Genomic DNA, 22,271 nt, shown 5'->3' on the forward strand with positions numbered 1-22,271 from the left:
ACACTTGAAATCTTTTTTGCAAGTGCAATTCACAAAATGGTAATAAGCCTACAAATTGGAAAACAAGTCATCGAGATGTAACCCAATTTGACAGATGAAGGCAACTAAAATCTTGACTTTTAGAGACACGTTAGGAAGAGTTCATAAAAATTCATCAGTTATTCCTTCTGTCACCATCCTTCTTTCTTTCCCTTGCTTACCATTCCTTCACCCAGGTAATACAGTTTCATTCCCCACCTCCATGGATTATTTTTTTTAAATAGGAGTACACTCCCAAAGAGAAATATTCCGTCACAAATTACCTTTCCCATTTGGGAAAAATGCCAGATTTCACATCACTCCTGCATACACATAGGAATTTCCTTTCACATTTAGACACCCTAAAACTTCCTTTTCGGGGACGCAATGGTTTATTGTCCACAAATAAATTTTAATTGTCTGTAGTCCAAATGAAAACAGTGCACCCTTGTGATTATCTGGATACCATTGAGTTTTGATGATTAAGCACTAATCCTAATGTCTTTCCAAGTATATATAGAGGTAACACTTCCACAACAAGTTAATCGAGCCATTCAAATGCAGAAAAAAATAAGGGAAAGGACAATAACCCAGCTGCCCGGCTAAGAATTTTTCCAAAGCGAGAATAGCAAGGATAGGAAATATGATGCAAGCAGAATGAAAATACCATTGGTTATGTTTTCTGGTTAAAATAATACATACTTAGATTAGAAAATTTACAAAGTACAAGGAATATCAAAAATCACCTATGATCCTCCCACCCAAAGTGTCTGAGTATATATACAAGCTAACTTTTTAAAACCACCTGATGTGTCCATGCATTTCCACTGACCTTCTACTATGAAAAATGCCTCCACTTTTGCACACCCAAGAACACTGCATGCCTGGCAGGTGTAGAGGCCTTCATCCTCCTTCCTCACCCTACGGATGGTGAGGTTCCGGTTCCCATCTTTCAGTATAATGCCTAAGAGAAAAGAAAAACAATTGTTTTTATTTGTAATGTAACCTGGTGGCGTTTTTCAGGACAAAATTTAAAAACATAAATGGTGGTCTTTCCTTGGACTAGTATCTAATTCCAAAGATACTAGTGATACAGGATACATTGCTGACTCCTCACCACCCCCCCGCCCATTTCCATAGAATTCAACAAGGTTCTGAATACTTTAATTCTGAATCTATGAAATGAGCCAGACCATGGGCACTAATATTGCTTTTTTTTTTTTTTTCTACCTAGAACAAATCAAGAAATAAAGTAGGATTTAGATCATGTCTCCGGGAGAGTTCTGCAACCAATGAGAGATAGACATATTCTATTCACCTGAGTCTTCCACAAGTGTCTCGTTATCTTTAAACCAGGTAATCTGTGGAGGGGGATTCCCAGATGTGGTGCATGAAACTTCAATGGTTTCACCAATACTTGTAGTCTGATTCTCCAGGTTTCCGGTGATCATGGGCGCCACGCGCTCTATGCAGACACACACACACACAAAAATCACACAACATTCAGTTATAACTTTTGAAATGGTTTTAGCATCAGTTAACTGATAAATAGTTTAAACTTAGTAAACAGTAAGCCACTGATTTCCTAAGCTGCAAATACACAGAGGTTGATGACAATACCATTGGTCACCAGGTAAAGTCAAATGAAACAGGTCAGGACAGTTGAGATAAGTCACTGCTCCTCTATGAACATTCCTATTAGTGACTCTAGTTGATTGTCACATCACAAAATGAAGGTTGTCACCTTTATGGGTTTTTCCTAATTAGACACGGCTTCCCCCAAGGGGAAACTTTCCCTCCCACGAAAGTTCCAGCTAGTGACACCCTTGAAGTTTGCCATGTTTCTCTTGGAAAGTGCGAAACTTCAATGTAATTCAACAAAGAATACCTTATATTTATTTGGCTTTTTTTTTTTTTTTTTTTTTTTTTTTACAAAACTCAGTTATACTATCTCTGTTGCTCACTTTCAACCCTGGAATGGACAAGAATATTAACCTTATTTCACAGAGGAAAGAACTGCAGTTCATGGGGCAGGGGGGGTGGGTAAATGATTCATCCAAGTCCTTATAACTAAGTAAGCATTTGACCTAATAATAGAAACTGGTGAGACTGAAAGCCTAGTCCAGTGCCATTCCCACTAAAACACAAAAGAGCAACACAGAAATCCCTAAAGAAAGTCAAAGATCTCAAGAAAATTAAGCCCACGAGTATTTCTTTCAATGTATAGCAAAACTTTCAAAATATAGAAATATTTTGTCCACAGCAATCAAATGGAATCTTGCTGAAAGAATCCACTTCAATATTTAGCAAAACGAGATTACCTCATTGGTGAACTACATTAGGGCTTAACAAATATCCTGGGCTCTGGTCTGTTTCTAAGAATAATTTTAGGAAAACAACTTAGGAGCTCTTAGAAAAGCAAAGCAGCTCATTGTGAGCACAAATTTCCTGGGCATGGCCCCTTCACATCTCTCTCTGAATTCTTCCACTAATTTGAAACCAGACAGTCACCAAGGTGAACAGAAAACACATGGCCATGTATGTGATATGATATGAAGGGCCCTGGCAATGACTTCACCCTAAAATATTCCTTCTTTTGACACCTAAGTCTTAACACCAGCAAATACTATCCTAGGGTCTGTCTGAAGATACCTCTTAAACTTGCCAAGGCCTCTGAAGAAGATATTATTCCTCTAAAACTTTGGTATAGATTCATTCACCTGGGCAGTTTGTTGCCCTTCTTAAGAGTAAAATCAGAGAACACATGCATCCCAGAAACTGGGAAGGGACACTCATGAGGGGAGAAAATGGAGAGAGTGGACACAAAGAGAACTTTCCAGATCTGTCTCATTTCCCCAGAGACAGAGGCATGGCTGCACAGCTCCTGTGCAGGACACGGGTTTAGATGAGGTGTGGAGAGTGGCTCCCTGGGGCATTTTACAAAGCTATCAGCTCATTAAAATGATCATCCCATTGATCCCTACGTTGGACTACATGGGATGACCCAGAGGTGCAAGCTGTGAGTGCAGCACCCCTCCCACGGGCTCTCCCAGGTCCTAAATAACTCTTCATGCAGCAGATGCCTTCCTGAGCACCTACTATGTGCCACTATGTTCTGTGATGCGAGCTACAGCAAGGAGGAAGAGAAAACAAATCCCATCCTCATGGACACAAAGACCACAATGTGCCATGGCTGCCCCGTGGTTGCCTGTGTTTTCATCTTGTCTACCTACTTACCATTGTGAACTTCTGGAACCTTCTTAGCTCATAGTAGGCATTCCATGAATACGTGTCTACTAAAATAAACAAATGCCAAGGATAAAGCAGGAATTTCCCCAGTTTAAGCTAATCTCTTGTAGATAATAGTGAAGTCCTATCATTAGAGCTAGAAAGGAACATGTTATTTTCTCTTTTTAATACATCACTTCACCACTATTGGCCTCTTTCTGCCTCCAGAACATTCGGTGAATAAGGCAAGTGTGCACCAGTCTACTTCCTATGCTCCTATAGGACAGTGATCTTACAGTCCCTAAAAGTACCACATTGAAGGCTTTCCAACTGTCTTTGATGACCAAAATTGCCTCCTTACCTAAAACTGTGAGCTGTCTGACCACACAATGTCTTTTCTTGGTCTTCCTGTCCTGAGCGAAGCACACATAGTCTCCTTGGTCCTGCAAGGACACATTCTGGAGCTCCAGGATCAAAATGTCACTTGTGCCATTAGAGAACGTGGTGGCATTCATTCTCCAAAGAGCATCCAAGTTCTTGCAAACAGGTGTGGGCACCTCTCCCGCATGGACTGCCAGAGCCTGTGGGCCAGACTTGTACCACGTGAGGTTCTCAAACGTAGTTCTGTCTGCAGTGCACCACAAAGACACGCTCTCCTGCTCGGTTGGCTGGGTGTCCGGTTGCAAAGTGATTTCAGGGCCCCCTGAAATATAAAACCTACGGTTAGAAAATGGTGATTTAATTTGGGCAGCACACTATTGTCTTCCTGTTGCCTTCAGACTGCTGTAAAGCACCAAGAGAAGTGAAGCCCTAGCAATCCCAGCAAAGGAATACAAGGAGACTACCAAACTAGACAGTTCGGGCTCCAAAATGTATTATTTTACCAAGATGCATTCCTCAGATACGTATCAAGTCTCTACTTTGGGCTCAAAACACAGCTTTAGAGATTAAAAAAAATCCAAAACATATTGAAAGCAGATAATTATACCAAGGAACTTTAAAAATTAGTTCCTCATTGACACATCACACTCAATGACACTGAAGCTATATTTATGACAACAAATTAGCCCGCACTGAACTCTTGACCACCTAGTCCGGTCAGCTAAAGCTTAACCATAAAATTAAGATGCACAATCAGAATCAGCAGCACTGGGCAGAAACTGCCTCTGTGTCATTGCAATTGCCTCCGGAAAACCCAACACTGTCAACAGCTCAGCAGCAAGCCCACCAATACTGATGGAACCCCAAGAAGCCAAGCGCTGTGCTAGACTAGGATGGTGGAGCCATAACCGTGATGCAGGATTTGTGGCTAAAAAAATATGCAAAACCATCCTCTCCCCTGAGGGAATGGGAGAGTCAGTTCTACCGACTTCCCACGCACCCAACAGCTAGCTGAGGAGTCTTCATTTATGAACCAAAGCATCCCCAATCAGCCCAAGTCCTCTTCCGAAACACCATGCCACTCCGGAATGGCAAGGGCCACAGAGCATCAGACAGCCTAGTGCCCCCTTGGCAAGAGATCTAACCCCCCCCCCCCCAAAGGGAGAGCAATACTCACTGATCACGTGGAAGGAGATGACCCTCTCTCCTCTCCCAACTTTATTGACGGCTTCGCATTTGTACAAAGCTGACACATTGGCTGCTTGGATAACAAGGGTACTTACAGTCTGTGGAAAAAACAAATCCCGGGCTGTAAACGATGGAGGCTGTGTTTATTCTCATGCTTTCAGACTAAAATTCAACCCGTAAGACCTGTCTGTTCCATTCACACTACTGCACTGACCTCTCTCAAATCCATGCAATAATAATTACTCTGGTGTGGTTCATGCAATACACAAAACAGGCATTGGAAACCGGAAAGCAAATAAAGTGTTTCAACTCAGCACTGTACTCATTTCCATACTTGTAAACTCAGAATCCCCTCACAACAGATGCAGAGATTTAACAGCATACATGTTTTATCTTTCTCTGATAAGATATTAATAAGTCGACGGCACTTCTCAAAGCCAGTGGTGTTTTCAAACTAACTTCATATGTTAGTATTTTATAGTACAATTAACGTGACCATCAATCGCTAATACCCCTCGCATACGACTGCCCCGTGCTTCCACGCCATCCTTCCATCCTCCCATAAAAGAGAGAGAGAGACAGATTTTCAAATTAAGGAACTTCGAACTCACTTTGTTCTTTCCTTCAATTAGGGCAAACTGATTCTTGTTGACTTCAATTTTATTTCCCCCCTGGAAGTCATCCACGTTTCTCCATTCTTTACAAGTGTATGGGTTTGTCATTAAGACAGCTTGGCTATAAGGAAGAAATAAGAGCTCTTATGATGCCTGAATTTTTCTTTAGTTCAAGTCCGTGGCAAGGAAAGGAGTGAGACCTCGGTTATTCTGTTCTTAGAAATAACTTTCAACGCACCCTACCACGTTACACGATTTGGCGCCAATTAAAAATAGGCCTCGGCAAAGAAGGAAAAGGTTCTAGGTAGATTCATTCAGGATACAGGAGGGAAACAGCTATTCTGGGAACAAACCTCCATTCATAAATTGAACCGACAAGACAATTCAAGTTAATTTAGTTCAAAGGAAGACAAGGAAACTAAGAAGTCAATTGGGCTTCTTAAAGTAATCTCCCTGGGACTGTGGCCTTTGTGGAGGAAATGGTCAGCATCTGAGGAAGAAACTAGTAGTGGCCATCTCAAAAACAACAACAGGAAGTGAACTGCGCGGGGTGGTAGTGGGTGGCCTGTTGTTCTGTCTTCCTAAGGATGTCTGGACTTGTGTTAGAACCTGATAAGCTGGGCCTAAGAATCCAAAGGCTGCATCTTGGCCTGTGGCTCCCTCACATCCATCAGCTCTTCCTCTGAGATGGACCTTCTCTCAGATAAGAAGGAGACAGTGGTATTCACCCGTTGACTGGAATAAGGAGAAACCCCAAAGATTGGCTATTGGCAAGGTGGGCAAAGAGCCTGCGTTTCGAGAAGTGTGCGCACCAGGGCTAATTTAGGAAGAGAGAGCTAGCTAATCTCAAGGTGGGACATCCCAAGGAAAGGTATCTCCTAAAACGTTATGATATGGAGAAAGATGGTAGGATCGGAAAGGACCACTTGGGGCATAACTTTCTGGAACGGCCTTCTTGGGGTGGGGAGCATGGAGTCCTACCACAGTGTGGCCGTGAGAAATGCAAAAGAGCAGGCAACTAGAGGACGTAGGCCTACTCACGCGGGCTTGTAGGCGCACTCCTCCAGCTGCCAGTACCAGCGGATGTGGTGCGGAGGGGGGACGGCGTAGACCGTGCATGTCAGCGACTGCGTGGTGCCATACTGGTAGGAATCCACCGGAGAGATCAGGGATTTCTCACCGATCTGGGGCGGGACTGGAGATGGGAAAAGCCACTTTTTAATTGGAGATCCTCTTTGGGGAACAAAAGCGGGAGTTTTCATCAACCCAAGCCTAGGATTTTGCCCTCCTTTTCTTTTTCAAAGAACAGCTAGACTTGGAAACAGGCGCTATGACTGCTGGTGACACCCATCATCCTCACAAGTGGAGGACTTTGTGCAAGTCTGGCCACCCTCTGCCTCGGTTCTTCTCAGTCCGCATGATAGGGGGTAACTCTCCCTGTGCTCCCAATCTCAAAAGATCAGAAAGAAAGAAAATCATCCTGATTGTACATTCATTACACGCTAGCGGTTGTCTAAGTGCTCTGCGTGGGTTAACCCATTTAATCATATGTGAGAAAAATGAAACAGAAAAGTTAAATGACTTGCCCAAGGTCACCCACCTACCTCTCCTCCTCCTCCCTCTCCTTCCTCCACTTCTTTCCCTCCTTCCTTTCTCCCTCCCTTCCATTTCTCCCCTCTCCCCCTTCCTCTTTCTCACTCTTTTTTTCTCTTTCCTTTTTTCGGCTCCAAAGTCACTGACGCAAAACTTCTCCCATCACTAGCAACTTAAGGACTCAGATTATACTCTCAAATTTTCACTTTTCTATGTTAATTTTATATAGCGGGGTAAATGCTAGGGTGAATCAGTTGTTTAGTGACTTCGTGAGTTCTTGAGATGGGGTTATACACTGTCCATTTTTACATCTTTATTTTGTGTTCATTTTCTTTCCCCCGTCCCCCACTTATTAGCTTCTCGCCATTCCCCAGCCCCCTACTCCTGAGTGGCTTCTAAGTGACATTGCTGGAACCTGTTTTCTTTAAAATACTCCTGAAGCTGAGATCCCAGCAAAGAAATGAAGCCGAGCTCAGTGGACATACAGAGTGGTGGCAGGATATACGGGGAAGCACCTTAATTTACAAATGAAGATCCTGAAGTTTTATTATGCCATGCCAGTAGGGAGAACAAAGAATTCCAACAGAAAAGTATTTCCTAAACTATGTTTGGGGCAAGAGATTAATGGATTTCCAGGGTGGGAGGGGGGACGCTCTGGTCAAATAACTTTGTTAAAGCCTCAATACTTTGTCTCTTCCCCTGGAGAATGGCAATATACATGGATATTATGTAAAGGTCCTGATAAGTCCTGTTATACAGACACCTATTGTACATTGACTTAATATCTCCTACACTTACTTGACCATGTTCCCCACCCAGAACGCTTTCCGTCTGGAAAAACGACATTCAAATCATCCTTAAATCACAACCTTAGTATCTCCCTTTATAGCCTCAGAGTCAGATAGGTCCTAGTCTCTTGTTTTTTGGGTTTTTTGTTTTGTTTTGTTTTGTTTTAATTGTTAAACTGCCAACAAACCAACAGTATCAACCTGCAAAAGCCTTCTGAGTTGGAACCTGCCTGTGCAACTGGCTTCCCACAAAATTCAAAAAGACTTACAAGTTTGCATGCCAGGTGCCTAATTCCATGAGACAAGAGCAAAGGTAGTACAACAACTGTCCCTGTAGGCATTCTTATTTCATAGCATATTGCCGTCGAGTGTATCATCTACATCAATACTGCACTTGACACCAAACAATCCACATACACAGCCTCTTAGGCTAACATGTCTAGAGTGCAGTGTCCTACACCTCAGTTTGACTCTATTGCTCTCGATCATATTTATAAATAGGAGCCCATTCATGATGTCAGTGAAGCAACAGGTGACAAAGGAATGGTGGCCTGGCTGTTTAAGAAGATACAGTCTTAGTCTTTATAATCAATTTTGGGCAGAGAAGGAAAACTGAATGAACTCACCATTCACAACCAGAGATATCACGTGGCTCTGTTTCTCCTTTGAAATGGGGTTGGTAAGGATGACAGTATAATTTCCTGTATCTTTTTCACTCACTTCCATAATCGTCAGGACATGCCCCACTTTTATTGTGTGATTGGACTCAATGGGTCTTCCATTTTTATACCTATGGGGGAAAAAAATCTCAGGAATTAGTATCATTTAAGGGTTTGCTTTCAGGTGGAACAATGCTTTGCATTCATTTGCAATACATACCATTTTATTTCAGGGGGAGGGTAACCAAGGTACTTCACAGGGATTCTGACACGATCTCCCACAGTGGCTTCCACCGAAGATTCCATGCCACTACCAAAAGCAACAAAGGGTTTTTCTGAAAGAAAATAAAAATAATCATTATTTTAAATGTCAACTTATTATAAATGATCATTTGGTTTAGTTATGGTTTCAAGTGAAGAGTCAAAGATCTGGAGAGTCTGCGCTGCCACAGTTCAGGGATTTCCCCACACTTCCTTTCTTTGGTCACTGTCCAGCTTCTCCCACACAACCGGCTTCTGCATTTGGTTTCCTCTCTCTCCAGGTGCATACTACAAGCTTACTGACTGCTCAAGTCTCAACCAAGCATTTGCTTTTGTGTGAAGCTCCTCTAAGTCCTCCAGGGATCTTGGTTGCTTCTTCTCCGCTCCCCTGGCACCCTTTATCTACCTGCCATATGTCCCAAGGACTCAGTCCTCAGACCACTTGTCTTTATCTACACCTTCCCCCAGGCTCAGCTGTAAACTATCATTCACATTCCTCCTAAATTTGTATTTCCTCCCCGGCCTTCTCTGGGTTCCCGGTTTATATATTAAATATCTCCACTCGGATGTTTAGTGGGCATGTCCAAATAAACACACCCAACACTGTTTCTCCAAATCTTACTTCCCTGTCAGTCTTCCCTATCTCAATAAATAAAACGACCATTCGCTCACTTGCTCACACTAAAAATTCAAATCATCTTCCATTCTTCTCTTACTCCCTACAGCCACTGAGTCAAAAGGCAGATCCTGCTGGCTTTATCTTCAAAAATATATCCAGAATCATATCTCTTCTCTCCACTCCTACCTCTACCAGTTAGTCCAAGCCACTCACTATCTCTCACCTGGATAACTGTAACTAGCCTCCCAACTCGTTTCCCTATTCCTGCCCTTATTTCTCTGAACTATTTCTCATAAAATACATAGTAGTCCTATAAAAACATAAACCAGAGCATGTCTCTCTCTGCTCAAATCCTTCTATGAATTCCCATATTATAAAATCCAAAATCATTACCAAGGTCTCTAAACTGGGTGCCATATGAATCATCACCTAAACTGAGACTTTTATGTGTTATTATGTGACATTATTATAAGGGAAAGAGAATAAATAAGAAACAAGGTTATTTGTTCAAAGCCCCACAGATAGTAATTAAATCCAGGCCTCCCCAATTACAAAGCCCATGCTTATTCACATAGGCCTCTCAGCCTTGCAATAAAATGAAAAATTTAAAACTATCTTCGATAATGATATTCTGCTTATTATACTATGAATAACAGTATCAACAACCACAACACGTAAAATTTAGTGAACACTTACTATATTAGCTCATCTCATCATTAAAGTTGGGATTTGAACCCAAGCTATGCTCTTGACCTATAAATCATATGGCCTCCCTAGCCACGTGACCTCAAAATGTCTTCTGAATGGAGCTCAAAAATGTCTTCTGAATGAACAAAATAGGAATCACTACTGACCTAAAGGTATTTAAATCATCCCACTTCTCAAGGCACGGCATAATTCCAAAGGAGATCTTAGCTTACCGTGGACCCTGATGAATGTGCTGTTCCTCTTGGTCATCAGCCCACTGGAAGCTGCACAGGTGTACCACCCTTGGTCACTCCGGGTTACACCATCTATAGTCAAGGTGCTCAAAAATTTCTTCATCTCACTCCCAGACTGGGTTTTTAGGTCCCGGTTAACAAGTTTTTTATGCTGATGCTGAAAAAGTGTTCATGGAATTTTCAAAGTCTAGCATAATATTACCTGATAGCTTCTAGATACCCACGAGATCAAGTCTTGGCCCTTGGAGAACACTATTCATGCTAATAATAGGGACTTCAGAACTTTTCACATCATCTAGACAACCAATATATTTGGTTCCAGAAGAAATAAATGGAATCAACTGAATTAAGATTTTTAAGGCCTCACATAGTGGGAATGAGATGGGTAGGTACTGCACAAACACAAGCAAATATGACCACTGCTTATGGAGAAGTATGTCTCATGCCACCTTTTAAAGACAATTTTCCTAAAAGCAAAAATAGAACAAAGACTTTGGAGCACAGAAAAATAATGCAACCTGAAAAGATGTAATCACATAGAGAAAACTAATCTTCAGAGCCTGATGGTAGCAAAGTGGGACAGAGTTCTTGGCATTGCATCAGTTTTACACGGATGCTATATGTTCTACAGTTCTTTTAAACTGTGTGTGCATGTGTGTGAGTGTGTGTGAGTTAAGGCCCTTACATTTTATCTGGCCAGAGAAGTCCCTATCTCTCAAACAAACTCTGTTGGGGCTTATTATCAAAGTATTGAGAGGTCTGGCTTTCAATTGTTAGTGTTACCTTCAAAGAAGGGTATTCCCAGTTGAAGTCAAGCCCTACGTTTAGTTCAGTTCTTACAGTACAATTTAAGACAAGCCTCTCTCCAACAGACAGCTCAACTCCGTGAGGGGGGCTGAGAATCACATCATAAATCTTGTACCCTAGAGCAAGTAAATTGAAAACACAGAGAAAGAAAGAGAAAATAAATGTATAACTTTGCACAGATTTTTTTTTTTAATGATGCAACTTCAGAATGTGCCATATCATTTTTCCCCTAAGGGCCTCACCAATACTTGGTAACTCCCAGCAAAATGGCCTAAGAGACTTACAAAGCAGACCTGAAGGAATCTCAAAGACAGCCCAGTAGAGAGAAAAGCAGTAAAATTTGAGTAGTCAATAGCCAATGAAGCCAGCTTTAGTAAATCACTGAGCTTTCCATAAAAAAAAGTATAATTAAAAGAACTGATGCCAAGCAATGCTCTGAACATTGAATTTTCCATCAAATATGCTCCGATAATAACACTCTTTTCCATCCTTAGCCTTGGCAAGAAAGGAGAAAAACTCAATTGCACATAGGTTTCCTTGGTAGAGAAGAGCAGATGTAATGAACTGCCCCACACCAGATCTTAAAATAATGTATTTTTCTATATCCTTTATTCTTCTCCCTATATCTTCATCTCCAGGATCTTAATAGAGGAAGCCATTCTTTAATATCTGATATTAATCATATGGAAAGAAACTGTCCACTTACCTACAACCACAACTATGTACATAATAGACTGGTAACTTTCATCATTAATTTTTGCTTCGCAGAAGACCATGCCAGCATAGCTGATCATGTAGCTGGGGATAGTAAAGCCTTTCTTACTGTCCCAGGAAATTCTGTTTCCATCAGGAACAAACCTCTTTTCTGGATACCTCTGAGTGGAAAAAGAAACATCAAATATTGAATAAAGTGCTTTCCAAAAGTGAAAACCATGCGAAATGATCACTAAGGAATTCATCACTAAAGAACATAAATTTGTTTTATTTATTATCATTTTGACTCTTCTGAAAGGATCTTTAAAACAAATGGTTGATAATACATTATATATAGCTACTCATCTTAACATCATGAAAACATGAGAGATGATTGAAGAAGATGTAACTTACTGCACAAAGTGACACATTGAGGTTGGAAATGGACCCAAGACATGGAATCACCACAGTTTTATTTTTGTTCTCAGTGATGTACACGACTCCATGTTGGTCGCTAACAGAAGCAATAAATGGAGACCTGTAATCTAGAAGAAAATTTAACTCCATTAGTTAATGGCATTTGCTAGAAAAGTTGATCTTGTTTCAAGTTCATAAACTCTAACCAGAGAAGTCAATGATTGAGAATGACATTTCACACCAGGCAAAGGAATCCACAGGTTGGTGTGCTGGTAGATATCTGGCTCCAAAGATATGCTGCAGAAAGGGTATACGCGTGAGTGTGTGTATGTGTGTGTGTGTGTGTGTGTGTGTATGAAAAATCTGAAAGAAAACTCCTAGAATGAAACTGACTCTTTCCACTAGGATCATCAACAAGTAGAATGTATTTTATAGGTTTCACATTTAAGCAGATGTTTCATTATAATTTTTTTCAAAATGAAGGAACATGTTTCATTTTTCATATACACTTACATATACACATATACATTCTTCTTATATACTAAACATTTTCCAAATACATAAAAGTTTTAAAGTATTTTTTTTAATTTATAAGTAATTTTGAAGTTAAATCTGTACTTTACCTATTGAATTTTATTAATGCTTAAAAAAAAAGCATATTCTTTCTGTAGGCAAAGAATGTCCAAAGGCCATGAAAATAAACTAATGAATTTCAAAGGATCTTTAAAATAAGCAGAAGATAACTAACAACTTTTGGGTTCAATTATTCAATGGAAAAATTTATTTGCGTATTTTAAGACTGTGAACACTAGATATGAGATTCTTTATAAAATAATGTTCAGTGGTTGTTGAATTTAGTTTAAAATTCAGCAGTCGTTAATATCTTCAATGACAAAAATTCAAAAAGCCACCATGGCAAAAAGTGAGAAGAAAAAAAAGAGATTTTAATGTCATTCAAACATCGTTCCTACAGTGTGTGAATACACCACTGGGAAAATAGTCCACTCTCCCGAGATAGAGTCGCTGTAGTGTGAAGTCGTGCTTGAAATCTCACAGAGATAATGGTTCAGACTGCTATGCCCAACACACCTGATCGAGCTTTTCCAGAGCTCTTCAGGATAACTGGTCCAAGTAAAGAAAGAGTTAATTAAACCAAGGGGAGAAAGGCAGCTAATTCCCTGCAACAGCAGAAGTTTGATTTCCTTCCCAGCTGGAAAGCACAGAAAGGCAGCCAATCCAGCCCACCACATGCCATAGCCATTATCTTATGAGGCCAAGACCCACTTCCTGGCTCCATCCATTGCTGGAGGGAATGGGGTCAGAAGACTAAGGAAGTAAGGTAGGGACCGGAGGGGACAAGAGGGGACATTTAAAGGGCCGTCCATAGGGAATACTTCAGTGCTTTCTTTCTCATTGTTAAACTTCATGACCAAAATCTTGGACAGCTCACCTCCTAGAACATTAGGCTTAGACAGGAAGCAGAATTTAATGGTATACCCAAAGATGGGCAGTGCACAAATAAACAGTGCCAGGGATTGCTACTTCTTAATAGGAACCTACCTTCCAGCCACATACTATGAAATATTACCACGCTTGCTTACAGAACAAGTCTTTGGAAGCTAAGTTAACCCCTTACGTAAGACTAAAGCTATTCAGTAAATCAATTCTATTTCAGCATTCCAAAAAAAAAAAAAAAAAAAAAGGAAATAAACAAAAGAAACCCAAACAACCACCCATCCTCTCAAAATAAAATATTTACTGTAACTCATGAAATGAATTTTCACATGTCTCCAGGTTTCCTGACTTGGGGAGAAGGAAATAACGAGATATTATGGGAGAGGTTCATCTTGTAGTATTTCCAGACAGGCTAAAAGCAGGAAATCCTTGCAATCTTCTGAGAAAGCCTGATCTCCCAAGACTGCCAGATCAAAAGGAGCCAGAAATTCTCGAAGATCTGAGCCTTGTCTCTTTCAAATTCTGCAGAGGAAGGAGGAGGGCACAGAATTCTATCTTGGACTGTGCTCATCCTGGGCAAAAATAATTCTCAAATATTGTGCAATCCAGGAATGACATACGTTATCTTGATGTAGTCTCCATTTTCTCACTGCACTGACCATATTGCATTATTGAAATGTAAATGGAGATATGCAAAGTGTGCTTCCTAAAGCTAATGAAATTCCCAGTCTATAAGAGATGCTTCTGGAGAAAAAGTCTAAGCCATCTTCACCTGCCTCAAATCCTCCGGGATGCGAAAATATATATAAATGCATAAATAAGATGTCTAAACAGCTCATTTTCACTGAAAAGAAAAATATTTAATATATCCAAGCAAAGTACTACATATATACAACACTAACATTCCCCAAAATTATATGACAGATTTATAACTATCATCAGTTAGGTCAGTTTCCACAGGAAAATTAAGCTAGTATAGGATTTTTAAAACACAAAAGAAGACATAATTTTTATTATAAATACTAAATACGTATAACACTGTTTTATTCTACGTGGACATGTGTTTTATCCTACATGATGTCGATCCCAAATTGCAAACTCTAGAAAGACGTGGCTTCTTATCCAAGATCTCAGACCACACAGGCAAAGAAACACTGGCCTCCAAAGGCCCTTTGAGGTAATATCTTCATTTGTGCAAGAGGATGAAATTGTCTTTCACAAAGTATAAGTGGGAGAAGAGAAGTTCTTATGTACAAAAAAAGTTCCAGAGCCCTTAGCTGTTTCCCTGTGCATTCTTGGGAAAACCTCCTCCCCCGTCATAGATAACCTATCTCTCCACAGAAACCCCTCCATAACGCACCCCTGAATCTTCCTTTTCAAGGACTTCAGGTTCTTTTTCTCAAACATCAGAAGGCTTTTAATAAATCCCTGCAGCCAACTGTGAACACAGATTTCCCTGAGAAACAAAGATCAGAACCACACTAACTGAGCAAAAGAGATGTAATACGGGCCCAAGTTCCAGAACAAATCAATGAGTCTTGTTCTCAGAGAAAGCCTTGAGAGAGAAGAATTCTGTGTATTCCTGTTGGCAAACAGCCTTTGGAGCGAGCCTTTTGTTGTACTCCAGTGTACTCTATTCTTCCCTGCGCCTATTGTGTTTTATAACTGGTAAATCAGCTTGGGAAATGAATTCCATGAAACTACTTACCTTGAACGTAGACATAAATGACCGAGGCCATGTCAGTGTCCCGATAGAAGCACTTGTAGGCTCCAGTATCATTTCCCATCACTTTTGGAATCGTGAGCATCTTACAAAAGAAGCTGTCACTGCACTCAGTCACCTCCACTCTTTTCTCAGAGCCACTCTGATTGTTGGGCCAGAGCCAGTCCAAGTCCCTCTGTCCCCTGAAAAATTAATTCCAGGGAAGTAATCATGTGAAATGCCACACTATGGGGCTGTTTCTAAGAAAACAGAAGGTTTGTTTCTCAAACTTATATAAACCCAACAGACAGATTCACAGCTTTCTACCAACAATGACAAGCTGGATGGACAGATGACAAAAAGCCATAAACTCAGCTTCAGACATTACGTATAAGGATTCCTGAGTTTTCTATTAATCAACTCATTCACTCAACAAATATTTTTTAAGCAGGTACTATGTGCCAAATGTTGTTAAAGTCTGGGGATACAGCAGTGGACAAATCAGACAAGAGTCAATGCCTTTATGGAACTTTAGTCTAGTTAGAGAAAGCAGGCAATGAAACAGCAAGGGAACCTCAACAAAGCTAAATTATTTTTTTAAGTAAGTAAAAATATGTGATGTAAGTAAAATGTAGGGTGGTGATAAGTACTAGAGAGGAGATATAGAATATACAGAGAGTAAAGAGCTCTGGAAGGAGGGGGCTTGATGAAGCCATATGAATATAGGGAGGAACGGTGTTCCAGGCAGAGGGAACAGAAAATGTAAAGGCCTTGGGGCAGGAGTATCTGGAGTACCAGGGGAATGGCAAGGAAGTCGGAGTAGTCCATTAAGAGTGAGCAGGTGGGACAGTAAGAAGTGAAGTTCAGAAGGAAGAGGGCACAACTGTCTAAGAGCCTCACAGGACCTTATACAGGCTGCATTCAGAGATTACTTTCTTTGCAGCATTTCCCTGCAAAGCCCTGAGAAAGATAGTCACATTAAAAAGAACATAGATTCTTCATTGATTCTTCTTTCAAAGAATCTGAAATTTCCATGAAGTTGCAGCTACATTAATGAAGTTACTTTCACACACTTCATGGCTTTTTCAGGACATAAGAAATTCTTTTGAATGAGTTTTAAAAGGGAATATGGGATCTTTGGGGATTTTAAATGGCCTCTGTTATTGAGGATGGGTAAGAGGAAAACCCACTAAGAAATGTGTCTTCAAACAGCAAAGCTAGAGAAATAGCACTGTTACTATGTTTTCTCCCAAGGGCTGGGCATTGTTGACCTACCCTTGATAAGGGGACAAGGGCATCCTTCACACTCTGCAGTCTAAAATAGATCTGTGTCGTGTTGAACACTGGTGTTCATCAAGCATAAGCAATGGCAGTAAGCTGCCCAAGGTTCTCTGTGGACCCCTAGCTCTCTTCTCTGAGGGCAATGTCACCTCCACTCATGTCTCCACATCTCTGCCCAAGACACACTGAGAGTTTCCTGAGAAGCCTCTGGGTCCACTGTATTAAACCCTAAGGTCTCCTACGTTTCATTTTGGGGTAGGGGCTCTGACACAAGATTTAAATGCTTCTTCCTTTCAAAGAAGCCTGCTTCCCCTGTTAGCAAATATCAATAGCATGGCTTCTTGCTAGCAAATGAGAAGAGAGGCTTTCCAGAACATCAAGGCAAAGCATGAAGTCCATTACCTTGTGCAGGACATGCACTCAGTACTATTAATGGCTGAAATTTAAATTGCTATTACAGTCATAATTTTATCATAAAATAAAATTCTTGGCAAGGGCTACACAAATGTCCAAGAGCTATTCTGAATATGATAAATATGGCCCCAAACTCCTTCAACTCCATCCCTTAAAGGCAAGAGAGTAAGTTCTCAATTTCACTTATGTATTCAATATTTATTGAGTATCTACTATCTACTATGTGCCAGGTGCTATATTGTATGCGTGCGTGCATGCGTGTGTGTGTGTGTGTGTGTGTGTGTGTGTGTCTGTATTAGCAGAGAGTAGCAGGAACAAAATTCCAGCAAAATTAAATGAAATTTTTAGGAGAAGAGCTTTCTCATTTTTTTCATTATTAAATCATGTATTGGAATCCTCACTAGTTACAATTACAACCACTCTATGATAATTCTGCTTACAGAAATTATTTTTCCCTCAATAAGCAATGAGTTACTTAACCCAGGAAATCTGAATCTAAAATGCATCCTTACCTGCAAGTAATCTGGAGAGTTGTATTAGCCATAATTGTAAGTATGTCTTTTTGTATGCTGAGTCTGGGTGGATGAAGGGAAACACTAGGCAAACCTAGAAACAAATTAAATAAATGAATGTAGTTGCCACTGAGTCAGACCCAATAGGAAACACCTTCCATAAACAATGCACACTCTATACTTTAAAAGGCCTCTTCAGCAATTCATTGTGTAAAACTGTGAATTTACTTTTCACCATTCCCAGTAAAAGTTCACAAACTGTGTCATAACAGGAAGAATGGGCAGATGGTCATAAACCAACACAAAAGTTCTGCAATTCATGGAGCTAGGGTGGAGTTCCTGTTTTCCTGCATTGCCAACTTCAAGGTCTTACAAAAGGATATAGGACATTGAAACCAAATGAACCTTCATCTGATGATCTCACTCCCTTGGGAAAGGACCCACTGACATTTCTTATAAAGCATAGGATGCACACATTTGACTAAATTGCTGATTAATGAGTACTCCTAAGAGAAACTTCTATATAGTTCATCTATGAACCCTGAAAGGGGGGGGGGTGTCCATGACATTGTCTCATTTTTCCTTTATCAATTCTCTAGTGCACTTCCCCTGGTAACTGAACTGCCAAAGTTGGAAGACTGTAGATTAAAACTAGGTGAGAGGAATTGAAGAAGAAAAAAGAAATTGCCAGTGTCCCTATAATACACCTATTAATACACTTTTCCTTAGAGAATGGAACTAAAAAAGCGTAATGCTAATGAATTACAATTGGGGAATCTCAGCTTATTAATCAAAGTTCTGAGCTCTCCCTGATACACAAGAAAGCTGTCTTTACCTAAAAATAAAGCAGGACAGATTCCTCACCACAAGTCACACCACAGCAAGAAAACAAAGTTCTCTGTGAACTAAATGCAAAGAGCTAGCAAGTAATGAAAAACTATCAGGGAAATAAAAACTGTCCACCATGCTAGGGCCTTAACTAATATCCAGATCTCCAAATTATCACCTTTAAAAGTGATGGATGCTGGGTAAGCACCCAAGCTTAATATGATCCTTGACTCACGTCAACTAAGAGCAAATGACTCTCTATCCAAAGAAAATGAGAACACTAATTAAAAAACATACATGCACCCCTGAGTTTATTGCAGCATTGTTTACATCAGCCAAGATATGGAAGTAACCCAAGTGTCCATCAATAGATGAGTGGATAATGAAGATGTAGATGTCATGGGATATTACTCAGCCATAAAAAAGAACGAAATTTTGCCATTTGCAATCATGCGGATAGAGGTACAGAGTATTATTTTAAATAATACTTGTCAGAGAAAGACAAATAAGCAAAGATTTCACTCGTATGTGGAATTTAAGAGACAAAACAAATGAACAAACAAAACAAAAAGACAAATAAAAAATAGACTCTTAAAAATAGAAAACTAGCTGATGGATACCAGAGGGGAGGTAAGTTGGGAGATGGGTGATACAGGTGATGGGGATTAAAGAGTATGTTTATCATGATGAGCACTGAGTAATGTACAGAACTGTTGAATCACTATATTGTGGACCTGAAACTAATATAACACTGTATGTTAATTATACTAGAATTTTAAAAATAATTTTAAAAAATGTTTAAAGAACCACTGACTTCTGAGGCCTAAGCTACCCTGATCTTGTTGGGTAAATAAGACAGTATTTGCAAATATGAAAAAGTAAGAGTAGAGAGAGTGAGCAAATATCCAGTGCAAATACCTAATACACTGAATCTGTGGATCCCAAAGTGAATGGCCACAGACAAAACAAACAGCTGATCACATATATTTCTACACACTCACCCAGATGTACAAAGTAGGTTGTTGACACAACTGCAGATTTGTTGATCAATATCATAGTTTAAAAAAAAACACTAGAAATTAAGTTGCATCAGTAAATCTCAGAAACTCATTGGTATTGGTACTGACTTGTGTTTGGGCCAATAATTCTTAAGCTTTAGGACGTGTAAGACATCCCTAGCCCTCCAAATCTGCATTTTAACAAGCACTTAACATGATTTGATCACACATGGTCTATGGGATACTCTTGGACAGCTGTTGATCTGGCTTATCATGTTCAGTTAATTAGCGTAGCACTTTTCAATATGGAAGGAAAAAACTGTCCTCAAAGTAGACAAACAATAAAGCAAAGTGTTTAAAGCAATAGAAAAGCCTTCCAACAATGAAGTCTCACTTTGTTTAAGAAAAGGAAAATAAAAACAACTGATTCGGATGAGTTCAAGTATCAAACTTGGCTGGGAAACACTAGGTTGAGAAACATGTTGAAAGCAGTAACTTAATACAATTTGTACAATGATCCAAATGAGAAAGAACGGATTATTTGGGCACATTTATGTGAGAAAAAAAATGTAGCAAAAGTACGGCTCTAAATAAGCTATGTTTGTCCTACCAGCAAAATAAGAGGTTCTTGAAGATCTCTCATAAATTATTGTCACGGATTATCTCACCCTCTGGACACACTTTCTTATGTTAAAAAAATTAATTAAAGATATGTTCCCCCTTCATAGGAAGCTAAGACAATACCATACTATCCTAGAGACATGTATACAACAAAAATCTTTTCAGCAAGCCTCTATCAATAAGGATAACTCCAAATTCGTATCTGTAGACCAACCAACATTCGATTTTGTTTTCCTCCACTAAGCTTCATTCATTTCCATGGGCAAGTTTAAGTCCTACTCTTCAGAAAATTCTAAAGAAATAACTACAAGAAGTACATATGCTGCTACTCTATAAAAAGCCCTTCTATGTTCAAATCCTCTAACCCAAATTAATTAATTTGTGCGCTATTACCCTTCCAGCTCAAAGACAGGAAGGAAAAACAACAGTGCCTCTGTCTCTAGAATTTGATGGCACCAATTATAGCCCAATCCAATTAAGCAAGTCACACACTCCAAAAGGGCAACCTCATCGTTATATTCAGGGCAACCCGATTGCAGTTACTACTGCTGCGCTATGAAACACCCCAGGCTTAGAAGCAACTCACTTCTTTGTGGGATACTGAACAACCACATGTTCCAGACCATAAAGGGGGAGAGCGAGGTCTTGTCAGGGACAAATGAGTGTCCATGGTGGAGCTGGCCCCGATGAACCAAGTCATTATTAAGAAAATTTAATAACTATAGATAGATGATCTTGTTACTGTATACGAATGCCTTTTCTTTTCTTTTCTTTTCTTTTTTTTTTTTTAAGACATGCGATTCTTTTATTCCAGTGTAAGGAATTTTTCCCCGAATTATCTGACTTTTTTTTTCCTCCCTCCACCCTCTCCCCTTTCTCACCCTCCGAAGAGTGGAAATCTGGAAATCGGCAAACTCTGGCCACAGAAAAGAGATACGAGAAGGGCGCGTGGGGGAGCGGGGAGGGGAGGGTGTTGAGTAGAGCGAAGAGGGAAAGACAGACATTCATGGCATCAAGAGCATGTGTGTTCCTAATCCTGAAGGAGACTGACATTTTAGGTGGCAAGGAAAGAACCGAGGGGCGCTAACTCTAGCTACCGAGTCCCGCAGAGTTAAGTTTTCAGAACTTGAACTTCTGACCGTGCGCTTATCCCAAGGACCCGAGCTTTGAAAGATGCCGTTGTTTTACATAAGAAGGTGACTGTTACTTGGAGACATTTGGGGAAGCTGTCACAACCCCCCCCCCCCCCCCCCCCCGGGCTGAGAGCCCTTTCACCTTCTCCCTGCAAGGAGAGCAGCATCCAGCATCAAGGGGAAAAGAAAAAAAAAAAGTTTCCCTCCCGAGCCGCACCCCCTACACGGTGGGTGGGTTTGTGGGCTGCAGCCCGGAGGGAAAGGCACCCCGGGGTCCCCCTGGACTCCGCGAGCGGAGCGCGCGGCGCGGTGGGAGCTACTGGCCCGCGCTCCCTGCGCGGCGTCCCTCCCGCCGGGCACCTCCTGCTGCCAGCCGCGGGCGCCCGCCCTCCCGAGAGCTCCGCAGGCCCGGGTCGGAGGCCACCTTCTGCAAGGAACCGGGGCTCTGGAGACCACCAACTCTTTGGAAACCCTTGGGCCAATCCAAGAGCGTCAGCCTCCAGGTTGGCAAATGAAAAAAAAGAAAAAAAAAACGACCGAGTTGTCAAGTGGCTTCGCTTCGCTCCGGCTCTCCGGTTCCGGGGCAGGCGGGCCTGCAGGACCTCTCGGCATCCCCGGTCTCTCGCCCGCGCCCGACCTCTCCGCCGTCCTTCTGGGGCGTGGGCTCCTTACCCCCGGAGGCAGCCCCGGTCTCCACGCAGAGCCACAGAGCGATGGCCAGCAGCGCCTTGCTCTCCATCCCGACCTCGCGCGCGGCGCGGCGCAGCGCCCCGGACTCCGGCGCGGCTCTTCCTCCCCGGGCCCGCCCCGAGAAGAAGGCGCGGAGGCGGGACGGGCGCCGCAGCGCAGGACCGTGCGGCGCGGGGGGCAGGGCGGGGGCGCCCGGGCTCCGGCCACGGCGCGCAGGGGCGTCTGCGGGGGCGGCGGGCAGAGGAAATGCGCGCGGCGCGGCGGCGCTGGGCTTCCCGTAGCGCGCAAGTGATGCCCCGCGCGGGCCGAGGGGACGGCACGGTGCACCGGCCGCGCTCCCGGGGTCCCGGGGCTCAGTGCGCGGTGGGAGCCGGGGCCGAGACTCTAGAGCCTGGGGGCGGGGCCTGGAGGGGCGGGGCCTGGGTGGGCG

General features: G+C 41.7%; 1 protein-coding gene across 1 annotated transcript in view; it reads right to left on the reverse strand.

Moving 5' to 3' along the window:
* KDR (kinase insert domain receptor) overlaps positions 1-21,890 on the reverse strand; it is a 41,642-nt gene extending 19,752 nt beyond the window's left edge. Inside the window, exons 1-15 of the mRNA NM_001048024.1 lie at positions 21,824-21,890; positions 17,572-17,665; positions 15,371-15,567; positions 12,205-12,335; positions 11,804-11,972; positions 11,074-11,213; positions 10,270-10,447; positions 8,690-8,804; positions 8,437-8,600; positions 6,471-6,624; positions 5,427-5,550; positions 4,805-4,913; positions 3,608-3,949; positions 1,337-1,483; positions 851-982 (exon numbers count right to left, since the gene is read on the reverse strand). Of these exons, the coding sequence (NP_001041489.1) occupies positions 851-982; positions 1,337-1,483; positions 3,608-3,949; positions 4,805-4,913; positions 5,427-5,550; positions 6,471-6,624; positions 8,437-8,600; positions 8,690-8,804; positions 10,270-10,447; positions 11,074-11,213; positions 11,804-11,972; positions 12,205-12,335; positions 15,371-15,567; positions 17,572-17,665; positions 21,824-21,890 (2,263 nt within the window). The remainder of the gene's footprint in view (positions 1-850; positions 983-1,336; positions 1,484-3,607; positions 3,950-4,804; positions 4,914-5,426; positions 5,551-6,470; positions 6,625-8,436; positions 8,601-8,689; positions 8,805-10,269; positions 10,448-11,073; positions 11,214-11,803; positions 11,973-12,204; positions 12,336-15,370; positions 15,568-17,571; positions 17,666-21,823) is intronic.
* Positions 21,891-22,271: the final 381 nt, after the last annotated feature.

This window comes from Canis lupus, chromosome 13 (genome assembly GCF_011100685.1).
Source record: "Canis lupus familiaris isolate Mischka breed German Shepherd chromosome 13, alternate assembly UU_Cfam_GSD_1.0, whole genome shotgun sequence".
Taxonomy (NCBI): Eukaryota; Metazoa; Chordata; class Mammalia; order Carnivora; family Canidae; genus Canis; species Canis lupus.